Below are 27,381 nucleotides of genomic sequence, written 5' to 3' on the forward strand. Positions count from 1 at the left end.
GAAATTAGTAACACTAAAGAGGAAGAGAATTGCTGCAACTAGAAACTTTTAACCTAAAAATGACTACCTAGTGCTGGAGTGCCTCTGAAGCCGTACTGAGATTTCACCAGGAGCCCGGCTAAAACCAGGGGATGCTCCGACGCCACATGCCAGCAGCGGGGCTGTGCCGCTGGGCAGAGAGCCCCAGCCCAGCCCTGTCCTGCTGGGGCGGACACTGTCGGCACTCACCAGCTCTTCACGTACGTCCAGAGTAACTCATCTCCATCTGCCTGGCCAGTGGGGCCACACTGGTTTCCTACCTCTGTCTTTAGTGACACGGGCACAGCCACCCCAGTCTGGTGCCTAGAAAGAGCCGTCTCTGGCAGGAAAAGGTTATGCTGCACAAATCTTTTTTAGGGGGGAGGGGAAGTCATTACATTTTCTGTGGTATTCACCAGATGTTCAGAAAAAAACCTGATTTCTAGAGCAGGTGCTCCGAAGGGGAAGGAGCGGATGCAAAGCATCATTAGCCTCACGCTTCCCCCCTCGTGGTCATTGCAGCACGGGGACCAGTGCCCCTGCCTCCCCCCAGCCCATGCCCACGCTCACATCTCCTAGCACCCTGGGGCTGGGAAGTGCCATAAAAATACACGGAACAGGAGGGAACCCCCTGCCCCAGGCTTCTGCCCAGCCTTTCCACCCGCTCCCAGGAAGGGCGCTCCCCTGGGCAGCCCCTCGGGGCGCGCAGGGATGCCCCGCAGGTGCTGTGCCCCCGCGCTGCGGGGCTCCCGCCGCCGGCCCGGGCAGCTTTACTGCGCTACGCAGCGGGGAAGGGCGGGGGAAGAAGTGGGCAGCAAGACCCTGCTTTGGCGGCTGGGGTTTTTCCCGCACCCTGCAGAAAAGCCGGAGGATTTCGCGGCACCGAAGGCCGAGCTGTTTCCCAGCCCGAGCAGAGCGGGCGCTGCTCTAGGGGAAAGCCTCGGCTCTGCGGCCGTGCTGGTCCCCGCTGGGCTCCTCTTGGGCACCCTCCCGGCACAGCCCGTGCAAAGGGGGGGTGCTCCCAGCTCTTCTTTCTGCGGCCGGCCCCGGTGAGGGGTCTCCTGCACACACCGGGATGGGGGCTGGAGCCTTCCCCACCCGCCTCCTCTTCCCGTGTAGGGGCAGCCCCAGACTCGTGGGCACACATCCACCCCCCGCCACTGCAGGGGTGGCACAGGCAGCGGCTGGGGCGCCCACGGAGGAACGTGGCCACTGGGATCCCCCAAAGCAGGCTCCCACCGGGGCAGGTGGCCGTGGCTGGAAGGAGCCCGCGGGTGGGAAGAAGCTTCCCAGAAGACAGGGAGCTAAATAAAGGCAAGGCCTGGAACAACCCGGGGCTGCCAGCTATTTATTCTAGCATGCCTGTACGCTGCGGAGTGGGAGAAAGATATTTTAAAGCTGCTATGAGGAAGCTCACCTGTCTGCCTGGGTTTGCTGATAAAAAGAATAAAAAAAAAAATATATCTAATTACCAGCCCTCTCCACCGACACGAGCCCTGCACCACCCTTCAGCCCAGCATCTTCCTAAGCCCACCTCCCCAAAAGCAGCCGGCCCCTCCATCAGTCCTACACTGAAACAGATGCTTGGAAAAAAGGCTTTAGCATATTCAGAGTAGTAAGAGCTTGGAGAGCATCCCCATCCTGCACTCATTTAGGGCTGGCCAGAAGTAATGAGAAATTTCTAACCAGCCTTTAGCATCCAGGGCTCACCCTTCTCCACTCGAACTCTCATAAGCACTTACCCTCATAAACATCTCACCTCCTGTAGAAAAAAAACACAACCCGGCCTCCTATAAAAAAAAGCAAACACTGCAATATTTGGTCTTGAATATGTATTTTTTACTGAAAAATCATTCATAAATTAATAAATACAAAAATGTACAAACACATGGGTAAATAAATGCAATGACACAAAGGATTGCTTTGCTCAGAAGTGTGTGTGTTTTAAAACACTAGTCTTCAGTGCAAAAATGTCCCCCTGGCACCTCTTAAAAACATAACAGTAAGCTCAAAAGTCACGATGATGGAAAGCTACTTTAGAGTTTAAAGCCACTTCTGATGGTGAGCGACCCAAAGTGCATGGCTGTTGCTCAGACGGTACCTCCCTTAGAGAAGGCACCCGTATAGATAATTAACTGCCAATAAATAGTTTTGCAAATAAAACCCACATGGCTCATTAAAAAAAGGAAAAATAAATCAGCATCAAACAGGACCTGCCCTTGGTGGGGCTGACCGATGGTGTTGACATGGAAGGGGCAAACGAGTGGCCTTGTTGACTTTCAGCTGCCAGAATATGTACAAGTTCTCCTTAATACGAGAATTTTTACACCATAACAGCACATGCGCTTGACGGTATGTTTTTAACAGTTACATTAACTATACAGTATTTGACATAGCTGATAAGATTAACAGTGCACATTTTCAGATATTCCACATTTTAAAAAGGGAAAAAATCCAATGTGATTAGAACAAAAGAACTCTGAAGAGGGATGCTGCTGGAGGGGGGGAATGGACCCTTCTGTGCCAACCGTAGAGTGCATTTCTGAGCAGAGGTAAGAGCTTTTTGTTCAACACAAGGTGCGATGGGTGTCAGGTACACATCAAAGGCTGAGGATCCCAACTAAGGTAGTTTAACACCTACTCACACACACATGCATGATTCCTGGGGTAGTGACCTTGGACTAGTTGAAATACATTCCTTGTTTGAAGCACCATTAAACAAAGACAGATTTCTAGCAAGGTCTCGGGATGAAAGGAGAGAGGGGTCAGGGCAACACGGGTTCAGCATCTGAAAAGGGTCCATGTGAATTAGGGATTGCGATTCAGAAGCAAAGTCTTTATTGCTATATGCGCCGTGAAAAGCAAATCCTCACCTCTGCCTATAAATAACCAGGTTGAATCCCCTCAGGAAGTGAGTTTAAAGCACATGTAAGTTCAAAGACTTTAAACTTAAGTTACGAACTTATCAGCGCTTTTCAAGGGCAGGCTCGCTGTCCTCTCATACCGGCCGATAAAATCTACACAACAAGAACTCGTGTTTTCTACACTAACATTTTCTGGATACAGGTTAGGAATGCCCTGGGCAGTCACACCCACAACAGATGCGTATGGGGATCATACGTCCACAGAACCAAGAAAACAATGTAAACCATGAGAAGTTAAGGAAACCAAAGGCAAACAACACAATAAAAACAAAGTTAAAGTACTTTGGAGGTTAACTACCCACCGTTGTTATGTACAAATACAAATTAAAAAGCAACCCCCAATGTATTTACTTTTAAGTCAGAGAGGTCCAGTAGAAGTGACTGTGTCGGTGCTGCGAAAGGGCTGGGTCGACCGTCAGGAACGAGGGGAGCCCGGAGCCCGGAGCCCAGCCTGCCCACAGCGGCCCTTGGGAGGGAGGGGGCGGCAGATGGGAGAACTCCAGTTCGGATGGGGGTGTCAGAGCAAGCTCTCTGGTTCTCAGTCCTCATTTTTTCATGAGCCTGATTCTGTGTCCTTCATTTCTCTCACTCCCGCTAACCTGCGACAACCTGCCCCACCAGCTGGGCTTGTGCAAGCGCTGCCAGGCGCCGACGGTGATAACCAAGTGTAGTACCTGGCTCCGACTGACAGCGCTTCAGTGCGCCGCTAGATTTACACAATAAATACAAAATAAAACAAACCTCCCAGACCATACCGTCACGTTACAGGAGCGACAGCAGGGTGCTGCCGGTCCAGGCGGGCTCGGCGCGGTGTGGCCAGCTGCCCCATCCCGAGGGCGGCATGTGGGTAGGAGCAGCTGACCCGGGGCTGCGCTTCCCGCAGCAGCGTGGAGGCGAGCTCTTGAGCAATCTGCCACGCTCGCGCTTGCCATCAGCAGGATATACAGCAACAGGCGAGGGATTCTATTCCGTATGGCTTTCGGATTCGCTCGCACATCATGTTGCGAGAGTGACAGAAAGGGGAGTTTTTCCATTAATACTCCCATTTCTTCACTCTCCCTGGAAAAAGCCACCCCCGTGGTTTCTGGAATGAGCGATGACACGGCTGTATTTCTCATCCGCTGCACTGGAAAGTTTAGGGCCCTGTCCCACAAACATTTCTGCATATGCACAGCTTAAATCATGCAAGCGGTCTCACTGGCTCAAAAGGGAACACCTCGCACAAGTACAGTGATGCACACAAAAGTGTTTACAGAATTCAGGACTAAAATGAGTGACCGTATGTAAACCTCTAGCTTGGATTTGAGCCATAGGATAAAAATAAAAAGGGGCAATTTACACAGCGTATTTACACTTCTTTAAGAAGCGATTCAGTTGTATATACTTCAAGCAGGTCATTTAAAAAAACCACACAGACATAGAAGAACAGTATCAGAAGTCATTTGATCTCCCACCAGGGCAGTTGCTGACCTAATCGCTCCTGACATGCGCTGCCGGGAAGCCAGAGTCCCTCAGCTGAGCCGCTTCCTGGGGCGGAAAGCACGTCCAAGGCGAGTCCCCGGTGCCAGAGATTGCTGGAGGAGGAATGTGGAGACGAGAGCAGCAGGTTGAACCGTTGTTCTGAAACCCAGAAAGCAAGTGGCAGAGAAAAGGAGGAAAAAAAAAAAAAAAAAAAGGGCTGCTGAGCTCGCTGCACGAGTATCTGGCTGGATTGGTACAGCTAGGGCAATTTGTGCGTGCACTTTCAGCCTCATTCTCCAAAATACTGTGATCCTTCATTAGACGAAGTGTTGCTTGTCCTCGATAACCCTTGGAAAAGAAAGTCTAGCGTGGTGATTTCTTGGTGAAGGGCAAAGCAAAGTTATTTTCTCCTTTTAATATTCGGTCACCAGAGCCAGCTCCGGTGTCAGGTTAACAGTGATGTTCTTATACAAGGCGTCATACGTGACGTTTGGAAAGTAGTTCAAGTTATTGAGGCCGTCCAGGGCTTGTCTTTCTTTCGACTTCCTCAGCAAGGCATACCTGTGCAACGGGAAGCAGAGGCCAGAGTCACTTCCACATATCCCACAGAGCCCTGCAAAGTCCGCCCAGCGCGACTAAAACCCTTCAAACAGCCAGTCCCATCAGCAGCTACAAACCGACGAACTTCTGAGCCCTTAAGATGACCACCACCTGTTCCTGCACCCCTGGCAGGTGAACATCCCTGGCCTCACAGAAGCACAGTCCATCGCCTGATGAAGAGCAAAATGGTCTCTGTGCCGCCAGGCGCCCAGCGAGTTCCCAGCAGTGGGAACAACCCCTGACTCCTGCCCAAAGCCTGCACGTCCTGACCCTAGGGGGGGGCCGGGGTCAGTAGGGTCCTGCCAAACCCTCACCAGGATGCTTTGGCTGGAGAAAAGCAGCTCATGGGCGATGTGGTCCTTTCCTTGTTTTAGAAACTGGACCACAAACAAGAGCAGAACTGATGGTTTTAGTCCGAGGGATGGTGGACAAGGAAGTAAAACTAGAAGAATGATGGTTTGGGGAAGGAAACTGCAGCTGGTGCACAAAAACAGCCTCAACCAAATTTAGGGGCAGCATGATGAGATATAAGGGTAAAGTGGGAGGGGAAAAAAAAATATATAAGTAGAAACATCTCAGCAGGACAGGACACTGACTTTCTGGGGGCCTGGCAGCACTGGGGCAAGTGGGAGCTGGGCTGGGACCTGGGGACAGAAAAAACACCAGGGAAGGGATGTGCCGGGAGGAAGAGGAAGACTAGGCCAAAGAGGAGAAGGAAGTGCCAGAGCTGACTTCAGAGAGGTCACAGCACCAGGACACGGGCCGGGCTCTCAGTGTCTTGATGAGCACTTTCCTTCTCCACAGTGAAAAGCGCTGGGCCTCCCTGACGGGAGGGAGAAGCAGCAGGGCTTCCAGGCGGCAGCACTTCGTACCTGCCTGTGCGTAAGTGCAGAGCAGAGGGAAACTCATGTCAGAGGCAGGACACAGGGGATGTCTATTGCTAAGCCTGGCCTAGGCTGGGTGTCAGGCTCCAGATGCAGCAGCGCAGGTATCAGCCTCACCAGGGCAAGCCACCGCCTTGCCCATCTTCACCGCAGACCCCCGCTCCTGCAGCACTGACCCACAGCCCCTGCTGACATTGCACTAGGGCTCCTGGCTGGGACCGGGAGGAGACCAGGGAAGTGTTAGGACCAAGAGCTCAATCCCACTGCACTCCCAGCCTTCCACGCTTTGAGGGTTTTACTAAATATGGCTTTTTAAGCCAAAATGGACTTCTCTTTTTCAAGAGTGAAATGAGATAAGCATCTCTTACTGGCTGCATTCTGACAGACAAATGAAAACTAGGGCTAAAGATGACATAACCTCAAACGGAAACTCGCCCAAAAATGAGTCTTCTGTAAAGAGACCAGCAGACAGCTCAAACGGTATCTGCAACATAAACCCTCCTTGCTGCCCCCTCAGCCAGCAGCCAGGAGCCCCTCTGCAGAAGAGGGCTTGCACGGTCCAGCAGCTCATCACCTACGAGCGTTAATTCCTGCAGTTGTTGGTGAAAAAGGTGTTTCTCCGGTTTTCTGTTGCATGGTTTTCAGAAGACTCCAATTCCACCAAGGTCCCCTGACAAAAGCAGCCGTTCAACCAACCCTCCTACTCCCTGAAACAACCCTGGCTCCTGGAAGAAGGGGCTGGAGCCCTCCTGGACAGCTCCAGGGAAAACTTTGCTTTTTGAGAAAAAAAAAAGAGTGTCCACTACCGAGTAACAACACTGCAGGGGGATGCTGCTTCTGCAACAGCAACTGCCTTCGTAGTGCAAAGCCAGGGTGCTGCTACCGGCCTTTGTTAGTGCTCCCAGGGACATCTCACACTTCAGCAGCCACGCACCGGGACAGCCCCCGCTCTCTGCCTTCTGCAGAGAGAGCAATGTCCCCTTCAACACCTTGATCAGGCTCTTCCAGAAGCATAAAAGCTTCTCTGACATCTGGCATTAGCCACCCCTTTAGGAACATCCCCTGGAGATGCAGGACAAGCCCCCAGCCTGCTACGCTGCCAAGCCCCTCTTCTGGATGGCATCCAAGCAGCTTCAGCCACAACGCAGGGATCCCACGTCCTTGGTAGGGTTGCAGGGTATAAAATGTAGGGATGGGGGCATCCCAGCAGTGCTCTGCCTCCATCTCCCCACAGTTCATTTCCTTCATGAGTTAGAGCTGTTACGGCCCTCAGACAGGTGCAGGAAGCCTTGCACATGGTACAGGCTCTTTGTGGAGGGCTTTGGGATTCTCAGAAAAAAAAATAATGTACTTGCCTTCCTAGGAACTGCACTTCTCCCCGATGATGGTGGGGAATTGATTTGTATTTCCCTGTGTCTCCTTCTGGTCGAGTCACTGAGTAGCCTGCATACTGCACTCTGCATTAGAAAGGGAAGAAATAAAATACATTAAAAATCAGCCGTTGCATTTGCTGTGCCATCAGCGCTTGCCAGGGCTGCGTAGTTGGCGTGCCTGGGGCTCCTACAGCGGCTTAGCCTTTCCACCCAGCAGATAAGCTATGCAAACCTCCCCCCTCCAGCCTGGGCTCCAGGTATGTCCCATGGCACTCGGCACCTCAAGGCTTCAGAAGCTCAGCTGAGATCAGTTTGAGCTCAGCAGCATGTGATACTGCACACAAAGCCAATAATTTCCCAACCAGCACCTCTCTGTTTGCTTCCAACCTCCTGCCTGTGCAAGCTGGAGCGGCCCCCGTTCCCACCGAGCCGCCGCAGCGGGGCTGGCTCTTCCCCAGCCCGGGTGAAACAGGGGCAGCAAGCCCAGCGCCGGCTGCAGAGGTGACAACGCTTCCCCCCGCAGCACGTGCAAAGCTTGGCTCGCAGAACCACCATCAGAAGCAGAGCCCAGGGACGCCAGCTGAGCCTGTACCTGTTCCAGAGATCGTCGTCTTCGCCACCCCAGCCCCAGAAGGCGTTAGGGAAACCGTTGATCTTCTGAAACTGCTCGACAGTCAGGCCGCTCACCCCACCAAAGAACTCGTTGTAAGGGAGCCTAAGCGGGAGAGAAGGGGTTAGGGCACAGCCTGTCAGGGCTGCAGCTCTCCCGCCTGCAGCGGGGAAAGCCTGGGCTGTGAGGATGCCTTCTTCCATCCCCCGCTCGTTCACTCTGCACAAGGCCTGAGAAGCAAACGGATTCATCTTCTGCCTTTTAGAGAAATAACCGAACACTGGCTCCTTAGCTATCACTGTAGTGCAGAGGAAGAACAGTGCTTACAGATACATGTACTTATCCAGCTTGGCTGCAAAGTGCCTCGGCATCTGTCCACACCCGTAATAGTTACGGTCATTCTCTGGTATGTGGTCCACATCGTGAAAGATGAGGCAGTCCCAGTCCAAGTCCTTCATTGCTTCCCGAAAGCCAACGTTGAAGAGCATGGCACGGTTAAAGGGTTGGTTTCCAGCCTAGGAGAGAGAAAGTTCCTTCTCAAGGGTAGCCCCGTGCGGTTCGTGCTCCACACGCGCATTCTCAGCCTTGTCTGGAAAACTGCAGAGCCCAACCCGATCCCACACCGGAGCCACAGAAGTGATGTATTGGAACAGACAGACTAGGGAGATCAACCAAGACTTAAATATTCAATTTACTGTGCAGGAGCAAAAATAAAGGTGCTCAAGTCTTACTACTCAAACAGTTGAAAAAAAACCAACCCCAGACCAAAACAATTTTGATGAACATTGAGATAGAGCTAAATATGGAGGTACATTTACTGGGTAGATGAAGCCAGATAGCTTAAGTGACAGGTTCACGTACACATCAAAAGACAGCCTTATGTTTTACATTCATGAAAAGTCTTCTAGAAATTGCCCAGACAAGAAATGCATTACTCTGGTCAGGCCATTCCTGCACCCAGAGGATGGTCCCCGAAACTACCACAGCGATAGAGAAAGACAACAAAGCATTATTTAAACTGCATATACTTATTTCCAAAAAAGACAGCATTGAAACATCTCCTTTAATAGGGAATTTTTATAAAAAATTGAATCGCTATTTTTTAGATAAAGCCAGTCATTTTTTGGCACACCCCCTCAGCTGTGCCACTTTTAGGCAGAATGGGACAACTTAAACATTGCAGCATGAACCCCAAACCTTTATATGATGCCATCTGGCCAATAAACACCCCGGGACCCAGAGCAGAGCTAGGCTCGCAGCGGAGGCTGCGGCGGAAGCTCTGGCAGACAGGCTTCCCGCGCAGCCTGCCCGTGCCCCCGCCGCACTGCCGCCCCGACCGCCCCAGGGCCCACTCACTTGCTCCACAACATAGAAGGCGAACTGTAAACGTTGCCGCTGCAGCATGGGAATAAGGTGTCTGAAGAGGACTGGAAGATGCTCGTATCGATTACGGAACGGGATCAGGATCGCCACCTGATGGGGAGAGGACACAGCTCTTACTGCACCAGCAGCTCCGGCCGCTGACCGACCCCTGGGCTGGGGAGCAGGGCTGACTGGTGTTATGAGGGGGAGCAGCACTAAACGTGGTGTCTCGGCCCTCCCAGGTGGGGCTGAGCAGCCTGAAACCCTTCCAACCCTCCCAACAAGGATTTCCTATTTGCTTTTTTGGGAATCGTTGCTTTGGGTAAATTCAACTTAACCTAGAGCGGGAGGGAGACTAGCAGCCCCCCCGGCACTGCCCCTGCCGAGCGCTGGGGACAGCAGGAGTGAGGCTGCCCTCAGCCACCTCAGTCCCCAGCAGTGCCACCTTGCCCCGAGGCCAAATCTTACTGCAGACAGGGCAGCAGGGGAGCTTCAGCACATCAGTTCCCATTAACATCTTCCCACCACCCGCCTGGGACCCTCCGCGCTTGGCAGGGACGCAGGGTTCCCCGGCTCCCCAGTTACCTTCCAGCGAGGCAGGCAGTCGCTCGGCTTCCAGTGACCTCCCAGCTTGATGGAAGGGTCTTTTGAGAAGACCTGGTGGATATCCTCCATTGTGATCTCGCTCATATTTACATCGATGGGGCCCTCTGCAGAGACAGCGGGGAGAAGCGGAGGGGCTTAGGAGCCACCGTGGTCCTGGGGAAGCTCTGTGCCTGCTCGGGGCCATGCTCTGCTCATCCCTGCCTGCTGTCCCCAGCACTCAATGCAGGCAGCCTCTTCTTTTCCCCAAGCACCGACAAATATTATTAGGAAATGCTGCTGGCATGACTCCTAACACCTCCATCTCCTCGGCAGCTGGGATCTGTTCACCCTTCGTGGCCGCTGTTAGACACGGCTCTCCATCAGAGACCTGCAGCAGCCAGGGCACCCCCTTAACTCTTCCACATTGGTTTCCAGCACATGCAAAACCCCACACCACAGCAGGGCACTGTTTCCCCCTTTTAGGGAACATTTACCCCCAAACCCCCAATTTTCCACTGCAATATTGCTTTAGTGGAAGCGCTTCTCCTGGCTGCAGCTCCCTTGGCGGGGGATCCAGCCTGCCTCCCACACCAGCCCCTGCCCATCTGCACCCAGCACAGCTTGGGGCTGGGACCAGCAGCGCGGCCAAGGGGCAAGGGAGCCACCCCACCACCGCTGCCCCTGGAAAAGGGCTGGCCGAGCCTTTTCACTGGCTCCCAGCACACAATCCCTCTTTTGTTTCCATTTGCCAAGTGGTCAGCTCCTGCTTTGGCAGGGAGATGCGCCTCCAACGTAGCGGGGATTAATTCGCGTGAGTGGGTAAACAGTGATTTCCCAGGAGGGGACCAGGCTCTGAACAGTGCTCCCATTCATCCCCAGGAGCCCGGCAGGGAAAGGTGCAACACCGGCAAGCCAGGGAATGCCACAGTGTGCCCTCCAAAGCCACGGGGCGCAGGAGAGGGGCATGGGGCCGTCAGGCTACCACTCACTCATAGAAGGGAGCCTCTCAGGACAGGTGTGGTTGGGGAAGTAGGTGAAGTCTTCAGGAAGAAATGTTGTGGCTTGCAGAAAGGTGTCGTTGTGGTTCAGATCAAGAGGATAATCTGGGGAATGGAAAAAAGAAAAAAGATAGAAGTTTAGACTTGAGCTGCTGGTCTCTGTTATTTCCAGCCACCTCCCCATGCTGCCCATGGCTGAGGACGTCCCCAAGAGCATGGGGGTGTCCCCGTACAGCGTGAGCTCTAGGCTTGCAACCCAGCTGGGTGCTCATCCCCACCCTCGGGCAGGTGGCTGCAGAAGCTCCAGCTGCCTTAGACAACACCACACCAAAGAAACTTTCACGTTTTCTGGTCAAAGGAAGAATTTTGAGTGTCACCTTCAGGTATCACAAACAGCTCAAAGCAAAGGAGTACATGGCCCTTGGAAGGAGAAACTACTTAGCACCTTGTCCCTGAAGGGCCACAGCACAGCCAGAGAGGACATGCTCCTCCGGCTCAGAGAGGGAAGTCCCAGGCAGGTCCCCACGCCAGCAAGGATGGTCAGTGCGGCAGCCTGCACAGGGAAATCCTGCCAGCCGCCCCCTCAAAGGATCAATAAAAACTATCGTGTTACACGTAGCCTTTCCTCCAGTTTGCACTGTGCAAGAGCGGAGGAGCCTCTGCGCCCCAGCACAGCACGCTTCTCCCCCGCGCCTTTTGCCTCCTGGGTAAAACCCCTCCAGCCTGTTACACCTGCGGGTGTCTTAAGGTTTTTATATAACTTCTGCTTTCTACGGTAAAGTCACCAGCTTTGCATAAGGCAACTTTAGCCAAGCACGACCTTTGTTGTAGGCACTAGAAAAAGCTTCCTGCCTGTAGTAGGGCATCAGCTGCTACCGGAGGATGCTGCCCCTCTACTTTCTCCAAGTATTAGATGCTTAGCGGAGGGGTGGCCTTTTGGTCCCACAGCACCCAGAGCACCACCCTTACACCCTCAGAGGGCCCGGAGAGCAGCTGTTTAGGGCCAAGCCACCCAGCCCCATGACAGGCAGCCCCCAGACCTACCAGGACAAGAAGGTCTCGTCCTTTCCAGTTACCTTACCGTGCACGGGCACTCCTGCGGCAGCTAAATGCAGAAGCACACCATGGGGCTGATGTTCACCGTGCTGATTCAAAGCAAGAGTGGCCCTGATTTCTCACGAACACAGTACAAACCAGATGGTGTTCAGGCACCCAGAGACAGAAGAAGGCCTAGTGTCTCACCCACCACTCCCTGAGAGATGTCCAAGCAGCTCGGCAAAGCCTTACATCACTTGCAACCCTTGTGCCCATCAGCAAACAGCTGATTTATAGTAGACAGCCAGGTTTTTAAGTTATTTTACTGAATGCAGTGTGAAATTCAGATTGTTTTTGTTTAAACCAGCAGCTATAACCTTTCAAATAAAGCACAGATTTAGTTTCAAGAACAGACTCATAGCAAAAAGGTTTCACACATTTTATCCTGAGAGCCATTTAATAAACCCAGAATTACAGTGTAGTAAAGTAAATGAATCAGCTAAGATGAGGAGTTAAGAACATAAGTCATATTTAAGAATAGGGACATTTAAGTAATTGCATAAGCACGGTATATTCTCCATAGCAAGAAAGACTGTGTCTAATAGCCACATTAATGACATATCAAGAAAAAAATAATCTAGTGACAACTTAATCTTCTAAAGCAAAGCAGGGAGGGTTGCCTTTATCTGCTAGGTCAAAAATCTTTCACTTAAATCAACTGGGACAATACATTGCTGGCCTGATATTTCAGCTTGCTTTATTGTGCTCGTACTGACCATCACATCATTAATACTGTTCATCTGCTCAAATAAGCGGTACTCAAACTATCTCAGACTCCAGAGGGACTTGCACACTGAACCTAAGGGCTTCTCAGGTATGACAGATATTATTATGGATGCCTGATACTGCAAATCTTAATTTAAAAAAATCTTAAGTCTTAATAACCGGATTCCCGTCAAGCTCCTATCACCAGAGCACCCTCTCAGTACTTAGTCCAGCTGGCAACGCACAGTGAAGCTCAGCTCCCCTTTTTCACATGAAGGGCTGCCTTTCCCGCTTGCGGAAGCGCAGACGGGACCCTTCTTGGCTCACCGAACAGGAAACCTATTATTGCATCTATTAGCAAATGCTGAAAAAAGTTAAGTTACTTCCTCATTTTAATACAGGAGGAAAAACACTAAGGTCAAAGAATAAATGCAGATGGATAAGGATGAGCACACTGTGCTTGCAGCAGACCACCCTGCGCTTATCCCACTGATAAGTTGGCAAGGTGGCCAACTGGATTTTTAAGGAGTATGCCCAGAAATTAAAGCAGGGAGGATACGGGAAGCATACACACAGAGGCAGCACTGCACAAAGAACTGTTCCCCCCCAGCCCCTTGCCAGGGCACCTGTGGTGTGCGGGAGAGGTTACAGCTCAAAGCATCAGCAGCCTCCCATTTCCCAGTGCTCCCGCCTGGCTGGACCAGGGCCAGCCAGAGAGGGGCCACAGGGTTTTCTAGTGCCCAGACTGGTCTGTGACCTGTGCCGGGCTCACCCCCAGCAGCAGCATCCCTGCCCCTGCTCCGCATACCTCTCCTGGGAAGAGGGGAAGGGATGCGGGGATGTGACACGCACTGCTGCCTGCGGGGTTGGGACAGGGGCAGGAGAGCCCAGGAGCTGCTCCCAGCAGCTCTGAGCCAGGACAGGGACGGTCAAGGCCCTTGCTGGATCCCTCCCTGCAGCCGTACCAGGCGGGTTCACTCTCCCAGCCGTCACACTGCCCGCAGCAGCATGGGGAGGATGCACTAACCAGGCAATGCCGCCCACCGAGGTGCCCGAAACCAGGGTCAGGGAGGGAAGATACTGATCCTGGTGTTAACATAATCCTTGTGGCCACAGCACCACGTGCCTTCCAGATGTCACTGCCATCCGTCAGGCAACTGCTTTGACCTGCCTGCCAGGGCATGTCGCCCAAGGATGGTGCATAGTACTTGTGTACGTTAAAGCCACCCTCATGGCCGGAGCTCTCAGGGCAGGAGGGGCATTGGCTCATGCCTGCGGAGCTGGGATGGACACAAGGCCTGAGCAAAGCCAGTTATTCCAGTAGCAGCAGTACTGGTAGTGCTGATGCCAACGTGGTAACCATTTCCTTGTCTGCTGCAGGCAGCAGGAGCTCACCGCAGATTTTTGGAGGACTCGGAGCGCCGAGGGCAAGGACCGCAGCGGATGGAGGCGGAGGCTCTCATCACCACAAGCAGGAGCAGTGGAGCATCTGACCCTTCTCCGCTTGGGGGATCAGCTACTTCCTTACCCTGTGTCTGCTTTGCTTTACGTTCCCAGCCTTAAAAATAGGCCGGCTGGCAGCCCTGGCCTGCTTCGGCAGGGAGAGGAGGTGACACGGGGTGTCGATCTCTTGCGCAAGTTGACAGTTCCCCTCCCGTGCCCATCCCCGGTCAGAGTACAGCTGAACCGGCAGCTGCACCACTCGCTCCTTGGTGGGCTGGGTGGTAAGGACGCAGCTTGTATTTTTCATTAATAAGGAAATAATCTTGCCTTGTAAGACTCCATCCGCCCCTGGGCATGGAGCCTTGCAGCAGAGGAGCTGAGCTCCCCGGCGCCGCCACAGCCTGATGCCGACCGCACCAGCGCCAGGGACCGGTGACATGTCAGCGGGGAGGGCGTACGCTCGGTGTCACACCAGCCCCAGGGCAACGCCTCACCCTGCCTTACACGCAGACACGTGTATTTACGCTTCGCTGTACCGTATTTACGCCAAAACTCGTAGCCCTGTTATCAGCTTTATGTTACGGATGGTGAATGGCGTGGGAGCGGGAGCCTGCGACTCTGCTCCCTGCAGCTGCCCAGAGTTCAATATGTGACTGGTGGCAGATCTGCAGCCAAGTCATCCCCACTCATCCTTGCACGGGAAGAGCAAAGCTTATGAGCACAGGCTCCTCCACATGCGCAGAGTCCGGGCTCTGCGCACGCCTGGGAAGTTATTTTTTTAAATATGAAACTTGATCCTTGCACTGAATTTGAAAGTGTTTACCCTCAGATTGGTTGAAGCGAACAAGTTGAATTCCTGGAAAGCAAAGAGGTTTTCAGCCCAACATCCCATCGTTTGAGACCTCTTGAGGTTTTCACCCCTTACACAATTAAAGCATTTGAATTTTTAATATATATATGAAATGAATATAATTTTATATAGTGTGTATATATAGTAATTCTATATAATATGTATTTTTATGTTATATATATTTAATGTAAAAATTAAAAAGCCACCAATTAATCAAAGTTCCCACCTTGCATTTACCAGCATAAAGTAATTCCTTCAAGCGAGGCGAGCGTGGTTCAGGTCAACTCGATTTCCAATGGAAATGGAACCTTTGATCAAAATCACTATTATTCAAGAAGTACCTGAGTCATTCGTGCTGCTGTTCCTCTTGGCATAGGCACTGCGGACCACCTGCTCGTACACCTGAGCTCCTATTGTTCGCATGTTTTCACGAATCATGATGCCTTGGGCTTGCATCATGAAGAGGTAGGTGTTCACTGCAAGGGAGAAAGAGGAAAAAAATATTTCCATGAGCATCAGCTTTTGTCAGAAAGAGAAACAGGAGTCTTTTGGAAGCATTCCCTGCCTTCTGCTTGGTTTCAGCTCCCTCCTGCCAGGAGCATCCCCAGGTCACACGTGCCTCCGTCGCCCAACACAAGCTGGGAAGGGCAGAGTCGAGGAGCGGAGGCGTAAGGCACGTTCGGAAACCCCGCTGGTTAATAAGGGGAATGCACCCAGCCAGACGTGACAACGCAGACTGTAATGCAGCATTGCAGCTTAAACAGCAGTACCTTTTGCTGCTTAAGTAGGGAGGTTTAATTAGGAAATATCATTATAACAGGAAACTAAGCTGCATGCCTGGAGAAGGGCGTTTGTTCCTAGACCGCAGCACCAAGGGCTGACACTATCTTGGCAGAGGTACCTCAATGGGCACCACAAAAGACACCCCACTGCCAATCTCTGAGCCCACCAGCAATCCATCCGTCCCAGAGCAAGCAGGAGTTTGCCGCACAAGCCCCCTGGGTGCCCGGAGCCAGGCCTTCCAGCCAGGTTTCTTCCACGCACCCCCTTTCCCCGCTGACCCTGTGCCCTGGCACCGCTCAGGCAGAGCCTGCTTAGGTTTCAGTTTAAGCTGACGCTTGGCACCAGCAGGGACGGGCCCCAAAGCAAACAGCAGCGAGCACAGCCCTGCATCACCAGCGGCACCCGCGGGTATGGCACGATGGCCACCCAGAGGGACAGCGGGACAGCCACCCTGCACACCACGGCACCCCTCACCAGCAGCGCCACGCCGGCCACAGCCCCCCGGCCGTGACGCTCTAGGCTTAGGAATGAAGGGGAAAAAAGTATTGATTTGAAAACAGGGAGAAGGGGAGAGCTAGAAGGCCAATTCTGCATTAGTAATTAAAAAAAAACAGGTCGAAAGACATTCCAGGAGGGATGAAGAGGCCAAGGAAACAACAGAGCCCCTGCACAGAGGAGGGCAGTAACTGATGAAATGTCACCAGGAAACCTCCAGGCTGTTTCTACAGCAGGCGTATCACAAGCTGTAACAGCTGAAACCAGCGGCTGTCAGTGCCAGGAAGGTACAGTCATCGCTGGAACCACCAGGAGCACAGCTTGGAGAGGGCACCCCGGAGACAGCACCGCTATCAGAGAGCAAGGGTCCCCCCAAACACCGCCCACCGGCACCCACACTGACGCACCGCCCCCACTCACCCTGCCCTGTGTTCCCCTTTCACACCCACAGATCAAGTCAGCCTCCAGAAAAGACACCCAGACGCATTTCCCAATCCCAGCCATATTTCGTTCATCACACAGCTAAGTAAGTATTCGAAAGGGCAGCGGAGCCCCACGCATGCCCAGGCACTGCCTGTGCCCAGCCCGCCTCCAAGCCACGGGGAATCACCAGATAGATTTTCAGCAAGAAGGGGGTCGACTGCATTAATTGCTTGGCAACTAAATGGCTTGAAACACGGTTTTAAACGCCTGTTTCCAGCCTCTCCCTTCACAGACCTGCACCCTTCGTGGTGGAGCCAGCGATGGCACCGTAAGCCAGAGGTTACGCCAGCAACAAGCAGGAGCTGCCTCAGCCAAAGCTGCACCTAAACCCTCTCTGCTCCCCCGCCTCTCCTGGGGCCAGCTCTGCAACCCAGAGTAACTGCCCGGTCAGTGACGGCTACAAAATACACGGGTGCTCTGGTGCAGTTTCTTGGCAAGATACTCCTGCTGCGGTGACAGCGAGAGGCCGCAGGGGCTGCTCCTGCTCAGAACGACGGGGCTCACGCTGACAGAGCCCCAGGGGTTAAGGCTCAAGGAAAAGCTGGCATTTTGATGCAGTGCCACAGGAACAAATGTAGCTGAAATTCCTCATGCAGAGCCTTAGACCCAGCCCTAAAGCCTTCATACGCTTGCACTCGGACTCATCTCCTGCTCAGAGCTCAGCATGAAACTGCATCGCCTCCCAGCACCAGCGTCCGGCCCCAGCATCCCTCCCATCAGTCCCAGCTTCGCCAGGCAGCTGTCAGCCAGGGCTTATGGGAATGGGTGTTTCTGGGGAAAAAGAGTTCACGGAAACGAGCTATTTCAGGGTTAGTGGTGAATAAGCTGGTGATGCAATGAGGCCCCGGGGTCTGAGGGCAGGATGCACGGGGCAGCTCTGGCCGACCTGCCCACGCAGGTTTCCCACAACAAGATGCAGAAGTCTGGCAGCTTCTCCTTCAGCTCGTCAGCCCACATCACAACCCTTGCCTCCGCTGCAGAGGCGACACATCGAGGGTCGATGCTTGGGGCACACGGCCCCCGAGGACACATTTATAACGTCTCGCCCCAGTGACAGCGTGCACCCCAAGCTGCAGCCAGAGCCCTGAGAGGCTCTACGAGGAGGCAGCACGAGCCACCGCATCCAGCGACAGCAGCAGCGTCGTCCGAAGCCAAGCAAGCACAGCAGAGCGTGGACTCGCAAGGGAGAGCAGCACTGCACAGCATCACCTCAGCCATCATCCAACAGGGAGGGTTCGACACTGCCCAGCTCCTTTTCCAAAAACCCAGGAGGCTAATCGAGAGCCGGGGCACAGCTTTGAGTCCTCTGCACAGAGAGTCCGCTTGGCACAGAGCAAAGGGTAGCTGAAACCACTTGAGTGGAGGCGTTTATCAGGACAACGCTGTTGATTGATAAGGGAAGGGGGAGCAGCAAGCTTCCACCTTGCAGCTCGCATGGGTGAGCCAGTGGCAAGGCATAACTCAGTGATGCTGAACAAGTAATTTAGCCTTCTACTTCATTAGGCCTTCTGCTCGCTGGGTAAAGCGGAAGCAGGTTGGGTGACACGTGAAAGAACAGGAGAGACAAATCAGCATCTGATTCCTGCTTAATTTAAGGAAGAGGGCGGTTTGTCGGGCGCGGTGAAAGCGCCGTTTGTCCCCCGCTCGGCGGGCGGACGGAGGGGGCCTCGCCACAGCCACACGACTCGGCTTGCTGGGTGGGAGTCGCACGGAGCTGCAGCGGGAGCCCCGAACAGGCCGCCACAGCAGCCGCCGCCGCAGGGGAGCACGGGCACGAACACCAGCTTTGCTTAAGGCAGCAGCTGCCTTTTCGCATATTAACCCCTTTACTCAGGTGATTAAGGAGATACCTGGCCACTGACAAGCTGTGCCATCAACACGGCACGCACGCAACGCCAGGAACCCCCTGCCCCCGACCACACCAAGCCCAGCCCAGGGCCAAGAGCCCCTTCTCCTGCTCCAAAAATGACCTGCCACCACAGATAAGCTCCACAAACCCCATGCTTATCGAGAACATCCAACTCATTTCTGTCAGAAAATCGGATTTAAAACACACTATTGAAGACATTTCACTCCGCATACCCACATGGTAAATTAGCTGCGTGGGCTGCTGTGGCCAGGGCTGGGTCTGGACCAACATTTGGTAATCGCTGTACCAAACTCAAACCTTGCTCCCAGTTTTACTTCACTTTGGATGAGCAAATTGGCCGTGGTTTAAATTTACTAAGCCTGACCAGGCTGACCCTACAGAGCCCAGGGCCCCTGTACCTGGGCAGCAGCATCCCCCAGAGCCGTAGTGCCGAGCCACCACCAGCGGAGGAAGGAGATGCTGAGCATCCCCGCCGCTGCCCTCTGCCAAGGGAGGAACGAGCACGCACACGCGCTCACGGCACGCTCGGCATGAACCAGGGTTCAGCCAGAAAGCAATTTTCTGTGTTGCGAGATATTGCTAATCTAATCACATAGGATGATCTCAAGAATTACATTGGCCTTCTGCCTTTATTCCATTTCAGCACACAGCACTTCAGACCACATACACGCAGCGATAACAGCCCAGCTGTGGCCGCTGAGCAGCAGGACAAGGACAGGAGACAGATTTTAGCTGCTGTCAGCGAGGGGAGAAAATGCCCCTTTTCCTAAAAATTTCCTGCAGACCCTCACTACGCACGCAGAAGATGAACAAAATTTAAGAATCCATTTGCCCAAATAACTGCCTTAAGATTATTCTTGTTAGTTTGTTAAAGGACACATCAGCCCTGCTGGGTGAAATACATGGAAACCATGATATCAGACGTACAGCTTGCCACCAGCTGGAGCAGGGGTGCACAGCTGCACCCCGGGGCCAGTGCACCCCTCGGGATGTTGCACCCCAGCCTCCCTGCTCACAAGCAACAGGCAGGGCAAGCGCTCGTCCAAGCCAGGAGTGGATGCAACAACTTCAGCCAGGGAGGTGAAGTCCAATTATATAAATAAGCACTGAAGGCTTCCTGTAATCATCTCGGTTGGTATTTTCAGAGCACTTCTAATCAAGAAACAGCTGCCTCTCTCATGGAAAGCTAATTTCACCATGATGATACGTACCAGAAGAGGCAGCAGGGTAATTTGCAGCTCAGGAGGTGATTTGGAAGGTATCTGAGCATGACCCACACCAGCTACCGACACAGGAAGGGGACAGACGTGACACGTCTTGCTCCTGACCCCAACACGCTTCCGCCACCTGTGGAAATGACCTTCCTGCAGCATCCCCCGGCACGGGGCCACCACAGTGCCCCAAGCCCCATGCGGGGAGAGACAGCCGCCGGGGCTGAGCTCAGGAAGAGGGGCCAGGCGGTTCACAGCAGCCCTGCACGCCCACAGCAGTATCAGCAGCCAGGCTTTCCTGAGGAAGGAGCTAGTCTTCCTCTGCTTTGAGATTTAGGGCTTTCTGTCACATTCAGCATTTTTCCTGCTTCATTAGTCCATCAGCGCTGCAGAAGCGCAGAGGGGCTGTTTGAGTTTACCAGGGTCTCCCTGCAACGTGCAGCCCTCTCCTGCCGGCACCCGGGGCTCTGGAGCAGCTGGACCCCGACCCGGCAGGGGTGCCCACCGCGAGCCCCTGCCCTGCCTCAGGAGCTCAGGGTCACAAGTCTGCATTCAACCAGGGCACTGCCGCTGAACAAACCGCTTCGCCAGGTGTTGGGAGCAGGGACGAAGCACCCAGCAGAGCTCGCAGGATGCCTGTGCGTGGGAGATGGGACAGAGGCTCCAGAAGGGGTGGAGGTCTCGCCAGCAGCGGGGACGGGTGCTCAGGTCACCCCCAGCACCCTGCCAGGGCTGGGAGAGCCTGCCCGCTGCAAACACCTCCCACTGGGCCCAGAGACAGCGAAACCGGTGCAGTCGCATCTACATCAAGCCTTTTGTTAAGCTCTCCCAGCAGATCCCCAGCATCAATTCAGCTCCGCTAGCATTAGCAATACAAAGGGGTTTAATCAAACTAAGCCTCCAAGGAACAGATAGACAGTTACGGTAGTCTTAACTTGTAAACAACCAAACTAGGAAGTTTAGCAGCATCCCCTCGCTAATACACGATAAGACCTCTGTCTCTATCAGCCTTCCAGCGGCATCGTATTCCCCAGACAAAGTGCCAGAACAATTAAGAGGTTCCTATTAGTTTTAGAGAATTTAATACTAATGCCTTCACTGTTACTTAGCCCTTCACCTATAAATAGCCCAGGAAGGAATAATTTGATAAGCGGTCTAAGAATTAACAGTGCAGCAGCAGCACGGAGCTGGTAATTACAAGCCACCCGTTCCCAAAACTGGCAAGTTCACAGCCTGCACGTGCACAGAGCAGGCAGGGAAGATGGGACTCGGCAGTGATGCTTGACCAAAACCTGAATATTGGGAATTTGCATCTGAACTGTCTTGGAAAAAATGATCCTGGGGAGGCTTCAGCAAGGGGGAAAATTCAGATTTTTCTAACAGTCCCTAGATTTTTAATGTACAGATTTAAGATGGCAACTTTCAGCTGCAATCCCACAGCCGACTGAGACGGGGTGTTTGTGCAAGTCGCTTTGAGGAACACTGCACCAATGTTAGGATACCCAGCAAGAGGAGCACGACGTGCTCTGCACCCATGGGGAAACTCGGACGGCCAAAAGGAACTCACGGGGCATTTGCAGCACCAAAGCACCCACGGACGGAGCCCTGCACCCGCGCAGCGGCCGGGGCTGAGCCCCAGTCCCACGGGGCGGTGAGCAGCCCAGCAGCGGGGCGCGCAGTACGTGCGTGCTCCACGCACCCAGTGCTGCGCGCGGGGAAAACCAGAGGACAGTTTGCCTGGGCAGTAACGCTGAGGACAGATGTAAGCTAACACAGGGCTTTGCAAACCCCAAGAACAGCTCGACTCCCGATCTCCACTGCAACTCCTCTTCACAAGGACGTCATGACACATGCAGCCGGACCATAGAGCATAACAAGCATTTGCCCAAGTTAAATATTACCCTTCCCAGCAAGATCCAGACTCTCCTACTTCAATCACAGTTCAGGAGATGCGATTGCACATGACTGCATCTCCTGCTTATTTTTCATCCCTCCCTCTTCGTGGGCAGCTTCAATGGGCCGCTCTCCCCATCTACAGCCAGCCTGCCCTCCCCATCTTGCCTCCCTTTGCCAGGGTCAGCGTAGCTGCTTCCAAGGAGAAAAAGAGCATCAGCTGCCAGCAGATTTCTCCACATGCAGAGCATAAAAGCACAGCACTCGCTGGGCACTTGCGGGCACCGCACAGTTAAACGTGCAATAAAAGGCTCTTTAGCAGGTGGAGTGAAATGGTTGCTAACCTCCCCGGCTGGCAGCACTCACAGGCTGCTGCTGGCGACCGACAGCAAACATTTACAGTTCCGCCTTTGTTCCTCAGGTTCATTAGGGGACAAAGTGGTGGGAATTCCTGCGTCCTGGACACCATCTCAAAGCAGCAGGAATCCTGAGGCCTGAGCCCGATGCTCGTGTAGGATCAGGGTGAGGAAACAGAAGGAGAGCTTCAGTTAAAAAAAATTAATAAATAAGAATTAAGGGAACACTTGGGCAAGCAAGGGAGAGGAAGGGCAGGCAGATACTCCCCAGCACTGCCCCTGAACCAGGAGGGCAGGGAAGGATGTGGACTGCTGAGGGCAGCTCCTCCTTTCCTGGGTCATGGGAATCTGCATGGCTGCAGGAGAGAAAGGAAATCCTCTGCCTCCAGCAACCCCGCCACCAGCCTGGGCATCCCACTCTTCAAACAGCAGCCTTCGGACGTGCAGGAGAAGGGGGACAGGGGGTGGTGCTGCCCAGGAAACGCATTCAACAGGGAGCTTTCATCAGGGCTGTCCTTCCCCAGCTGAAGCAACCTAGAATACGGCCAGACCACGGCAGAGAATAGAAGACAGGTTGGATTTGGATTTAAAATTTCTATATACATCATACACCATTTAAATAGATTCCGAAACCACCGATTTGTTAGTCTTCCAAACTAGGAGATTAACTGTACCCACTGGAGAGCATAAAATTGTCAAGATAAAAACAACTTAAAAGTCATGGATTTACTGACTCTGTTCACAATGTACAAGCTGTGCTGTCTGAAGCTTTAACACCCTGACTTTGATGGAGGAAAAGAGAATGTGACCGTTGTTGAGGATATTCCCAAAAAAACAGACAAAGACCCGATTTTTCAAGCATGTTTTACAAGTTCAGCGTGGCTGAACAAAAAGGGTTATCACATGTACAGCCTCATGTTTGCTGCAACTGAGCTGTTCCAAACGGGGGGCCGAGATGTTGTTTCTGGTCAGTGCCTTGCTCTTACACCAGGCTGGACTATCCCAGTTAACACACAAGAAACAACGTGCCCTCCCAGTTGCCACGGTCGAATGTGGGCGCGGGATTGTGGTTACAGCACCAGCGATGGCATCTGTTCTTCACTCGAGTCGGCAAGACCCGCAGCACATCCTCCACTGCCATTTATGGCTAAAGCGTGGTCTGGCTCTTATTTACATCTTCTTTGCCTCTGGGAAAGACGGCACGGGGAAAGTCCTGCTCCCTGCCTAGCTTCTCCACGGCGCCCCGGGGGACCCGCTCTTGCCATCGCAACGGCGAAACCCGCAGCAGAGATTTTCATCCCCGCGGTGGGCTTGCCTACGCCAAGCCGCTGGATTCGCGCCTCCGACCTCGGCTGGGCAGGGCGCCCCGTGGGGGCCCTCGCCACGAACCACCCCGCGACGGGGCCAGGCAGAGCGCAACCCTCAGCCCGGCTAACGCCCGGGCACCACCGTGACCGCTCCTATCAGCAGGGCAACATCCACCACCAGAAGCCACAGGCTCTCACCTGACCTGACGCTGGGTGTTTCGACTCCTCGCTGGGGCTAAAAAGCCTAGAGCCAGCAGCACACCCTGCAACCCTGCGGTCAGTACCTGCCGGTGAGAACAGAGCATCCTGCAACTGCTTCGGCCCTGAAAGCATACCGGCTGCTTTGCAGCAAGCGCGATTTGCACCGCGGAGACCGCGCCTAAGGAGAGATCCCTCTGTAGCAATATCCCGAGACTGTCCCTGTTGTGGTTTCTTTTCCACACGTGGCCAGGTCCTGGGAAACCAACCCTTTCAGCAGCCAGGGAAGGAGCACTGTCACAGCCCCAACAACGCGCGACCCATCAGCCTGGTCTGTCTGCTGGAGAGCTCACGAGTCATCTCAACTCTTAAAAAATTCTCCAACACGAGTGAAGAATTTCAGCTTGGATTCCTGTGGTCCCAGACTTTAAAAGGCAGCAGCTTGGAGCTCCCTGCCAAGGGCACTTTTGCCACGGTGCCATTAAGACCCGCAGCACCTTGGCCTCCACAGTACAATTACAGAGTTGTCCTTGTCTGCAGTAATTAAAGACTGCGCTGCAAACAGTCGGTACAGCTGCTGTGTTTTTACAGGATGAAAAAAAGCTATCGGAAAGACAATGCAACTTTGAAGTTCCAGCATACGGACCATTACCTACGGGGTTTTGTAAGAACTCTGATGTCCCAAGACATTTATTAGCTTTGTGAGCTACGTAGCCTTGGAACACCTAACATTTTTGATACGGTTTTCTTCCGCCTGACAAGCAAACTGGTAATTCAGCTGCTGTAAATAAACTAACCAGTTCCATTATCAGAGTAGGGAATTACTTCACTGGGAATAATTCATCCCTCTGTCTATGAGCTTATTTAGTACTTAACTGAGACTACACATCACAGCCCGCGTGATGCCTTCCTGCGTGTCAGCACAAAAGCAATGGCACAAGAGGTAGTTCGGCATGCCTTGAGTAGGCGAAAAGTGAAAAACCCTCCTCCCCATCACCCTGCGCCACAGGGCTCCGCCATGCACTTTGGACCAGACCTCGGCACACGCCTGGCCCCTCTCGGGGGGGTCAGTACAGGGAAGCACTGCGCCCCATCACTTCCCCCAGGATCATCCTCCTCTTCTCGCACCTGCTGACTTGTCCCTCCTGCCCAGCCACGGCAAACGTTTACCCACAGCGCTGCCGCGCCGGCACCAGTCATAAGCAAACCCGAAACGGCAAGGGGGGGGCAGAATAAAGTGCCCTGGCATCAGGAACCAGATTCGCGCTGCCCTTTACCACGAGCTCCGCACTCTGAGAACTGTGCCTAATGCGCTACGTACCATTAAGTTACATATTAATCCTAGATAAGCAGAAACAAGGCTATTAAGAGAGCAAGCTCAGCAAGGGATAAGGGCGTCCACCGCTCCAAGCTGTAACCAGGGTTCAGGATCCACCATGGAGCAACGGGGCCGTCGCCAACTGCAAGGGACGGAAGCTTGTGGCCCCCAGACTCCATCCCCACCAGGTTTTGCTGCGTTTATATGAATGGGGGAGAAACCCCAGTGCAAATTAACCGGTAACAGCGTTCCAGCCCCAGGCACAGCTTGCCCACGAGCAGGCTGCGGGGATGGGGTGCGGGGCACTGAGCCCAGCTGCCGCAGCCTCCCCGCAGCACAGGGCACGGAGCCCCCTGCCCACCCCGCCGCCGGCAGGAGGTGGGCATCGCTGCCTCCTCCTGCCCCAAGTCACTAGCACTCCGTGCAGCGGCTCTGCGATCGCCTGGGGACCTCCAAGTCAAAGGTCTGCGTCACTGCCCATCGCAGCCCTGCAGAGCACGCACAAGGGCGCACGCCAGATCAGCACGAACCCCCTCCTTCCATCCCTCCCCCCCGAGAAACACCTTTAAGCTCCCAACACACAGCAGCAGCAGCTTCTTTAAGAGACTTGCATGTTTACTGAGGGATCTGACCACTCGCTCATCAATAAGAGCAACAGGGAAGCAGGGGCGGGGGAACCTAATCAATTCCAGCCTGCCTGCACCCAGAAGTTAAGCTCTGCAAACAAGTTGAGTCAGACATTCAGCTACCTTGGAAAAGATAAACGCGCCGGGAGGAGGCGTCCAGCGCTCCCCGGGGCGAGCGCCCCTCCTCAGGCCCATGTGGGGTGCATCCCCCCGACCCCAGCCCAGCTCGGCCAGCACTGCCCCGGCCTGCCTGCTGCACAAACTGCTCCTCGGGATACAGAGGCAGCACTCGGACAAGGAGGAGGGGAAATAACTTCTAACGGGTGGGCACATCCCTCAGTTTGGGTTCAGGAGCAGGGTTTCGACACTGCAGCTCTGGAAGCCCATCCACGGGAGTCTGGCGTAGGCACACAGCACCCGGGGGCTGCTCCAGCCCCTACCACAGCCTGCAAACAGGACCTGGGTGGGCAAGAGCAAGGCAGAGTGAGAGCTGGCGAGCAGCTCGATACTTTGCCACCACAGCACAGGGTGGGCTCTGGGAAAGCCGGGAGCATGCCAGCACCCTCCTGCAAGACCAGATCCCAGGGGAGAGGCAGGGTGAGACACCACAGCCCGAGGGGGTGCTTGGCCTGCAAACAGGGAGGGTGAGATGGCTCACAAATAGCCTCGCCAAGGCACCAGCCTTTCCCTCCACACTGAATAATGAGACTTTGGATTACACCAACTTATCCACTCAAGTTACCCAATTTGTCCATGTTGTATTTGTTTCTCCAAGGTATTACAGCTAAACACCATCCTCCTCCATTCTCCCCGTCCTCCACGCGGCCAAACCCTTGGCAGCACTTTGCAGAGACAGCCCCACAAAGGCCACGATGCTCCTCAGCAGCATCCCACCATCTGGAGGATTTCTGACCCACTCCCGAGCCAGGTGCAGATGCAGTCCCCCACATGCAAAGGTGGGAAACAGCAGAGAAATTTAATACAGGTTGCTCTCCTGCAAGTAGAGCCTTTCCCTGACTGTAGCAGGGTCCTCTTCCATCAGCGCGGGTTTTTAGCCCTTTTGCAGGCTTGGGAGCTGACCTGGCAGGGGATCCCCCCCAGTGCCGACTCCAGGAGCCCGCTGCCACACTGGGATGGAAGGACCCAAGCCTCGCATGGGAACTTCCACCTCGGGGTGATGGTACCCATCAAATGCAAGTGACACCGAGAGCTCCAGCTGCAACCAGAGCCTCGTGCGCGCCCGCACAGCCCAGGGACACGGCGCTCAGCCCAAGGCAGGGCAGGGGTCAGCGGCTGGGGGAGAGGGTTGGTGTCAGCACCCGCTGCGAGCCCTGCTTTGCTGCTTTCTGCGGCACAGCGGCAAACGAGACAGCTACTATGTTGACTGGTGTTTTTTTCTTCCTTAGTTAGGTGAAAGCAGGGTTAACCTAGAGCACCGTGAAGCTGGGCAGCCCCTCCGGCACAGCTCCCCCCACCTGCTCCTACCTTATGGCCCTTCCAGACCTGACACACAGAACAAGCAACCCTGGAACTGCTTAACAGGGCCAGGTACCAGCAAACACCCCAGGGCTACAGCCTAGAAACCATAAGACCATTTGATACAACTCAAGACACCAGAAAGCCAGTGTTGACTGGACAACTGCAAGCTAGCAAGCCTGCCGAGGCCTCTGAAACAGAAAAGGATGCCTGACCAATCCTTACCTGTAATTATAAATGCAGGTTAGGGCAGGAGGATGCACATTGGGCTTGGGCTGGATGAGAACTGAGGCAAAGCCTCATTTGCGGGTCTGATTTGCAATACATTAACATGGGAACACTTTGCACCCAGCTGTCACACACAAAGCTTGGTCAGCCCTGCACAAGGGCTCAGGCCACATCCAGGAGGGACAGGGCAGCTGGGCAAGGGACCCCTACACCTGCAGCACAAGGGGGA

The 27,381-nt window shown here is 53.9% G+C and overlaps 1 protein-coding gene across 3 annotated transcripts in view; it reads right to left on the bottom strand.

The window, feature by feature from the left end:
• Positions 1-1,835: 1,835 nt before the first annotated feature.
• Positions 1,836-27,381, bottom strand: part of B4GALT5 (beta-1,4-galactosyltransferase 5) — a 58,973-nt gene continuing 33,427 nt past the window's right edge. For 2 of the 3 annotated variants that reach the window (XM_064465181.1, XM_064465178.1), the window contains exons 2-9: positions 15,250-15,384; positions 10,807-10,920; positions 9,818-9,942; positions 9,227-9,343; positions 8,198-8,385; positions 7,853-7,975; positions 7,243-7,344; positions 1,836-4,964 (exon numbers count right to left, since the gene is read on the bottom strand). In XM_064465181.1, coding sequence (XP_064321251.1) covers positions 4,817-4,964; positions 7,243-7,344; positions 7,853-7,975; positions 8,198-8,385; positions 9,227-9,343; positions 9,818-9,942; positions 10,807-10,920; positions 15,250-15,367 — 1,035 coding nt within the window. In that variant the 5' untranslated portion in view covers positions 15,368-15,384 and the 3' untranslated portion in view covers positions 1,836-4,816. Of the gene's footprint in view, positions 4,965-7,242; positions 7,345-7,852; positions 7,976-8,197; positions 8,386-9,226; positions 9,344-9,817; positions 9,943-10,806; positions 10,921-15,249; positions 15,385-21,987; positions 22,085-27,381 lie in introns of those variants that run through there. The other variant, XM_064465180.1, reaches the window with a different exon arrangement.

This window comes from Phalacrocorax carbo, chromosome 14 (assembly GCF_963921805.1).
Source record: "Phalacrocorax carbo chromosome 14, bPhaCar2.1, whole genome shotgun sequence".
NCBI lineage: Eukaryota > Metazoa > Chordata > Aves > Suliformes > Phalacrocoracidae > Phalacrocorax > Phalacrocorax carbo.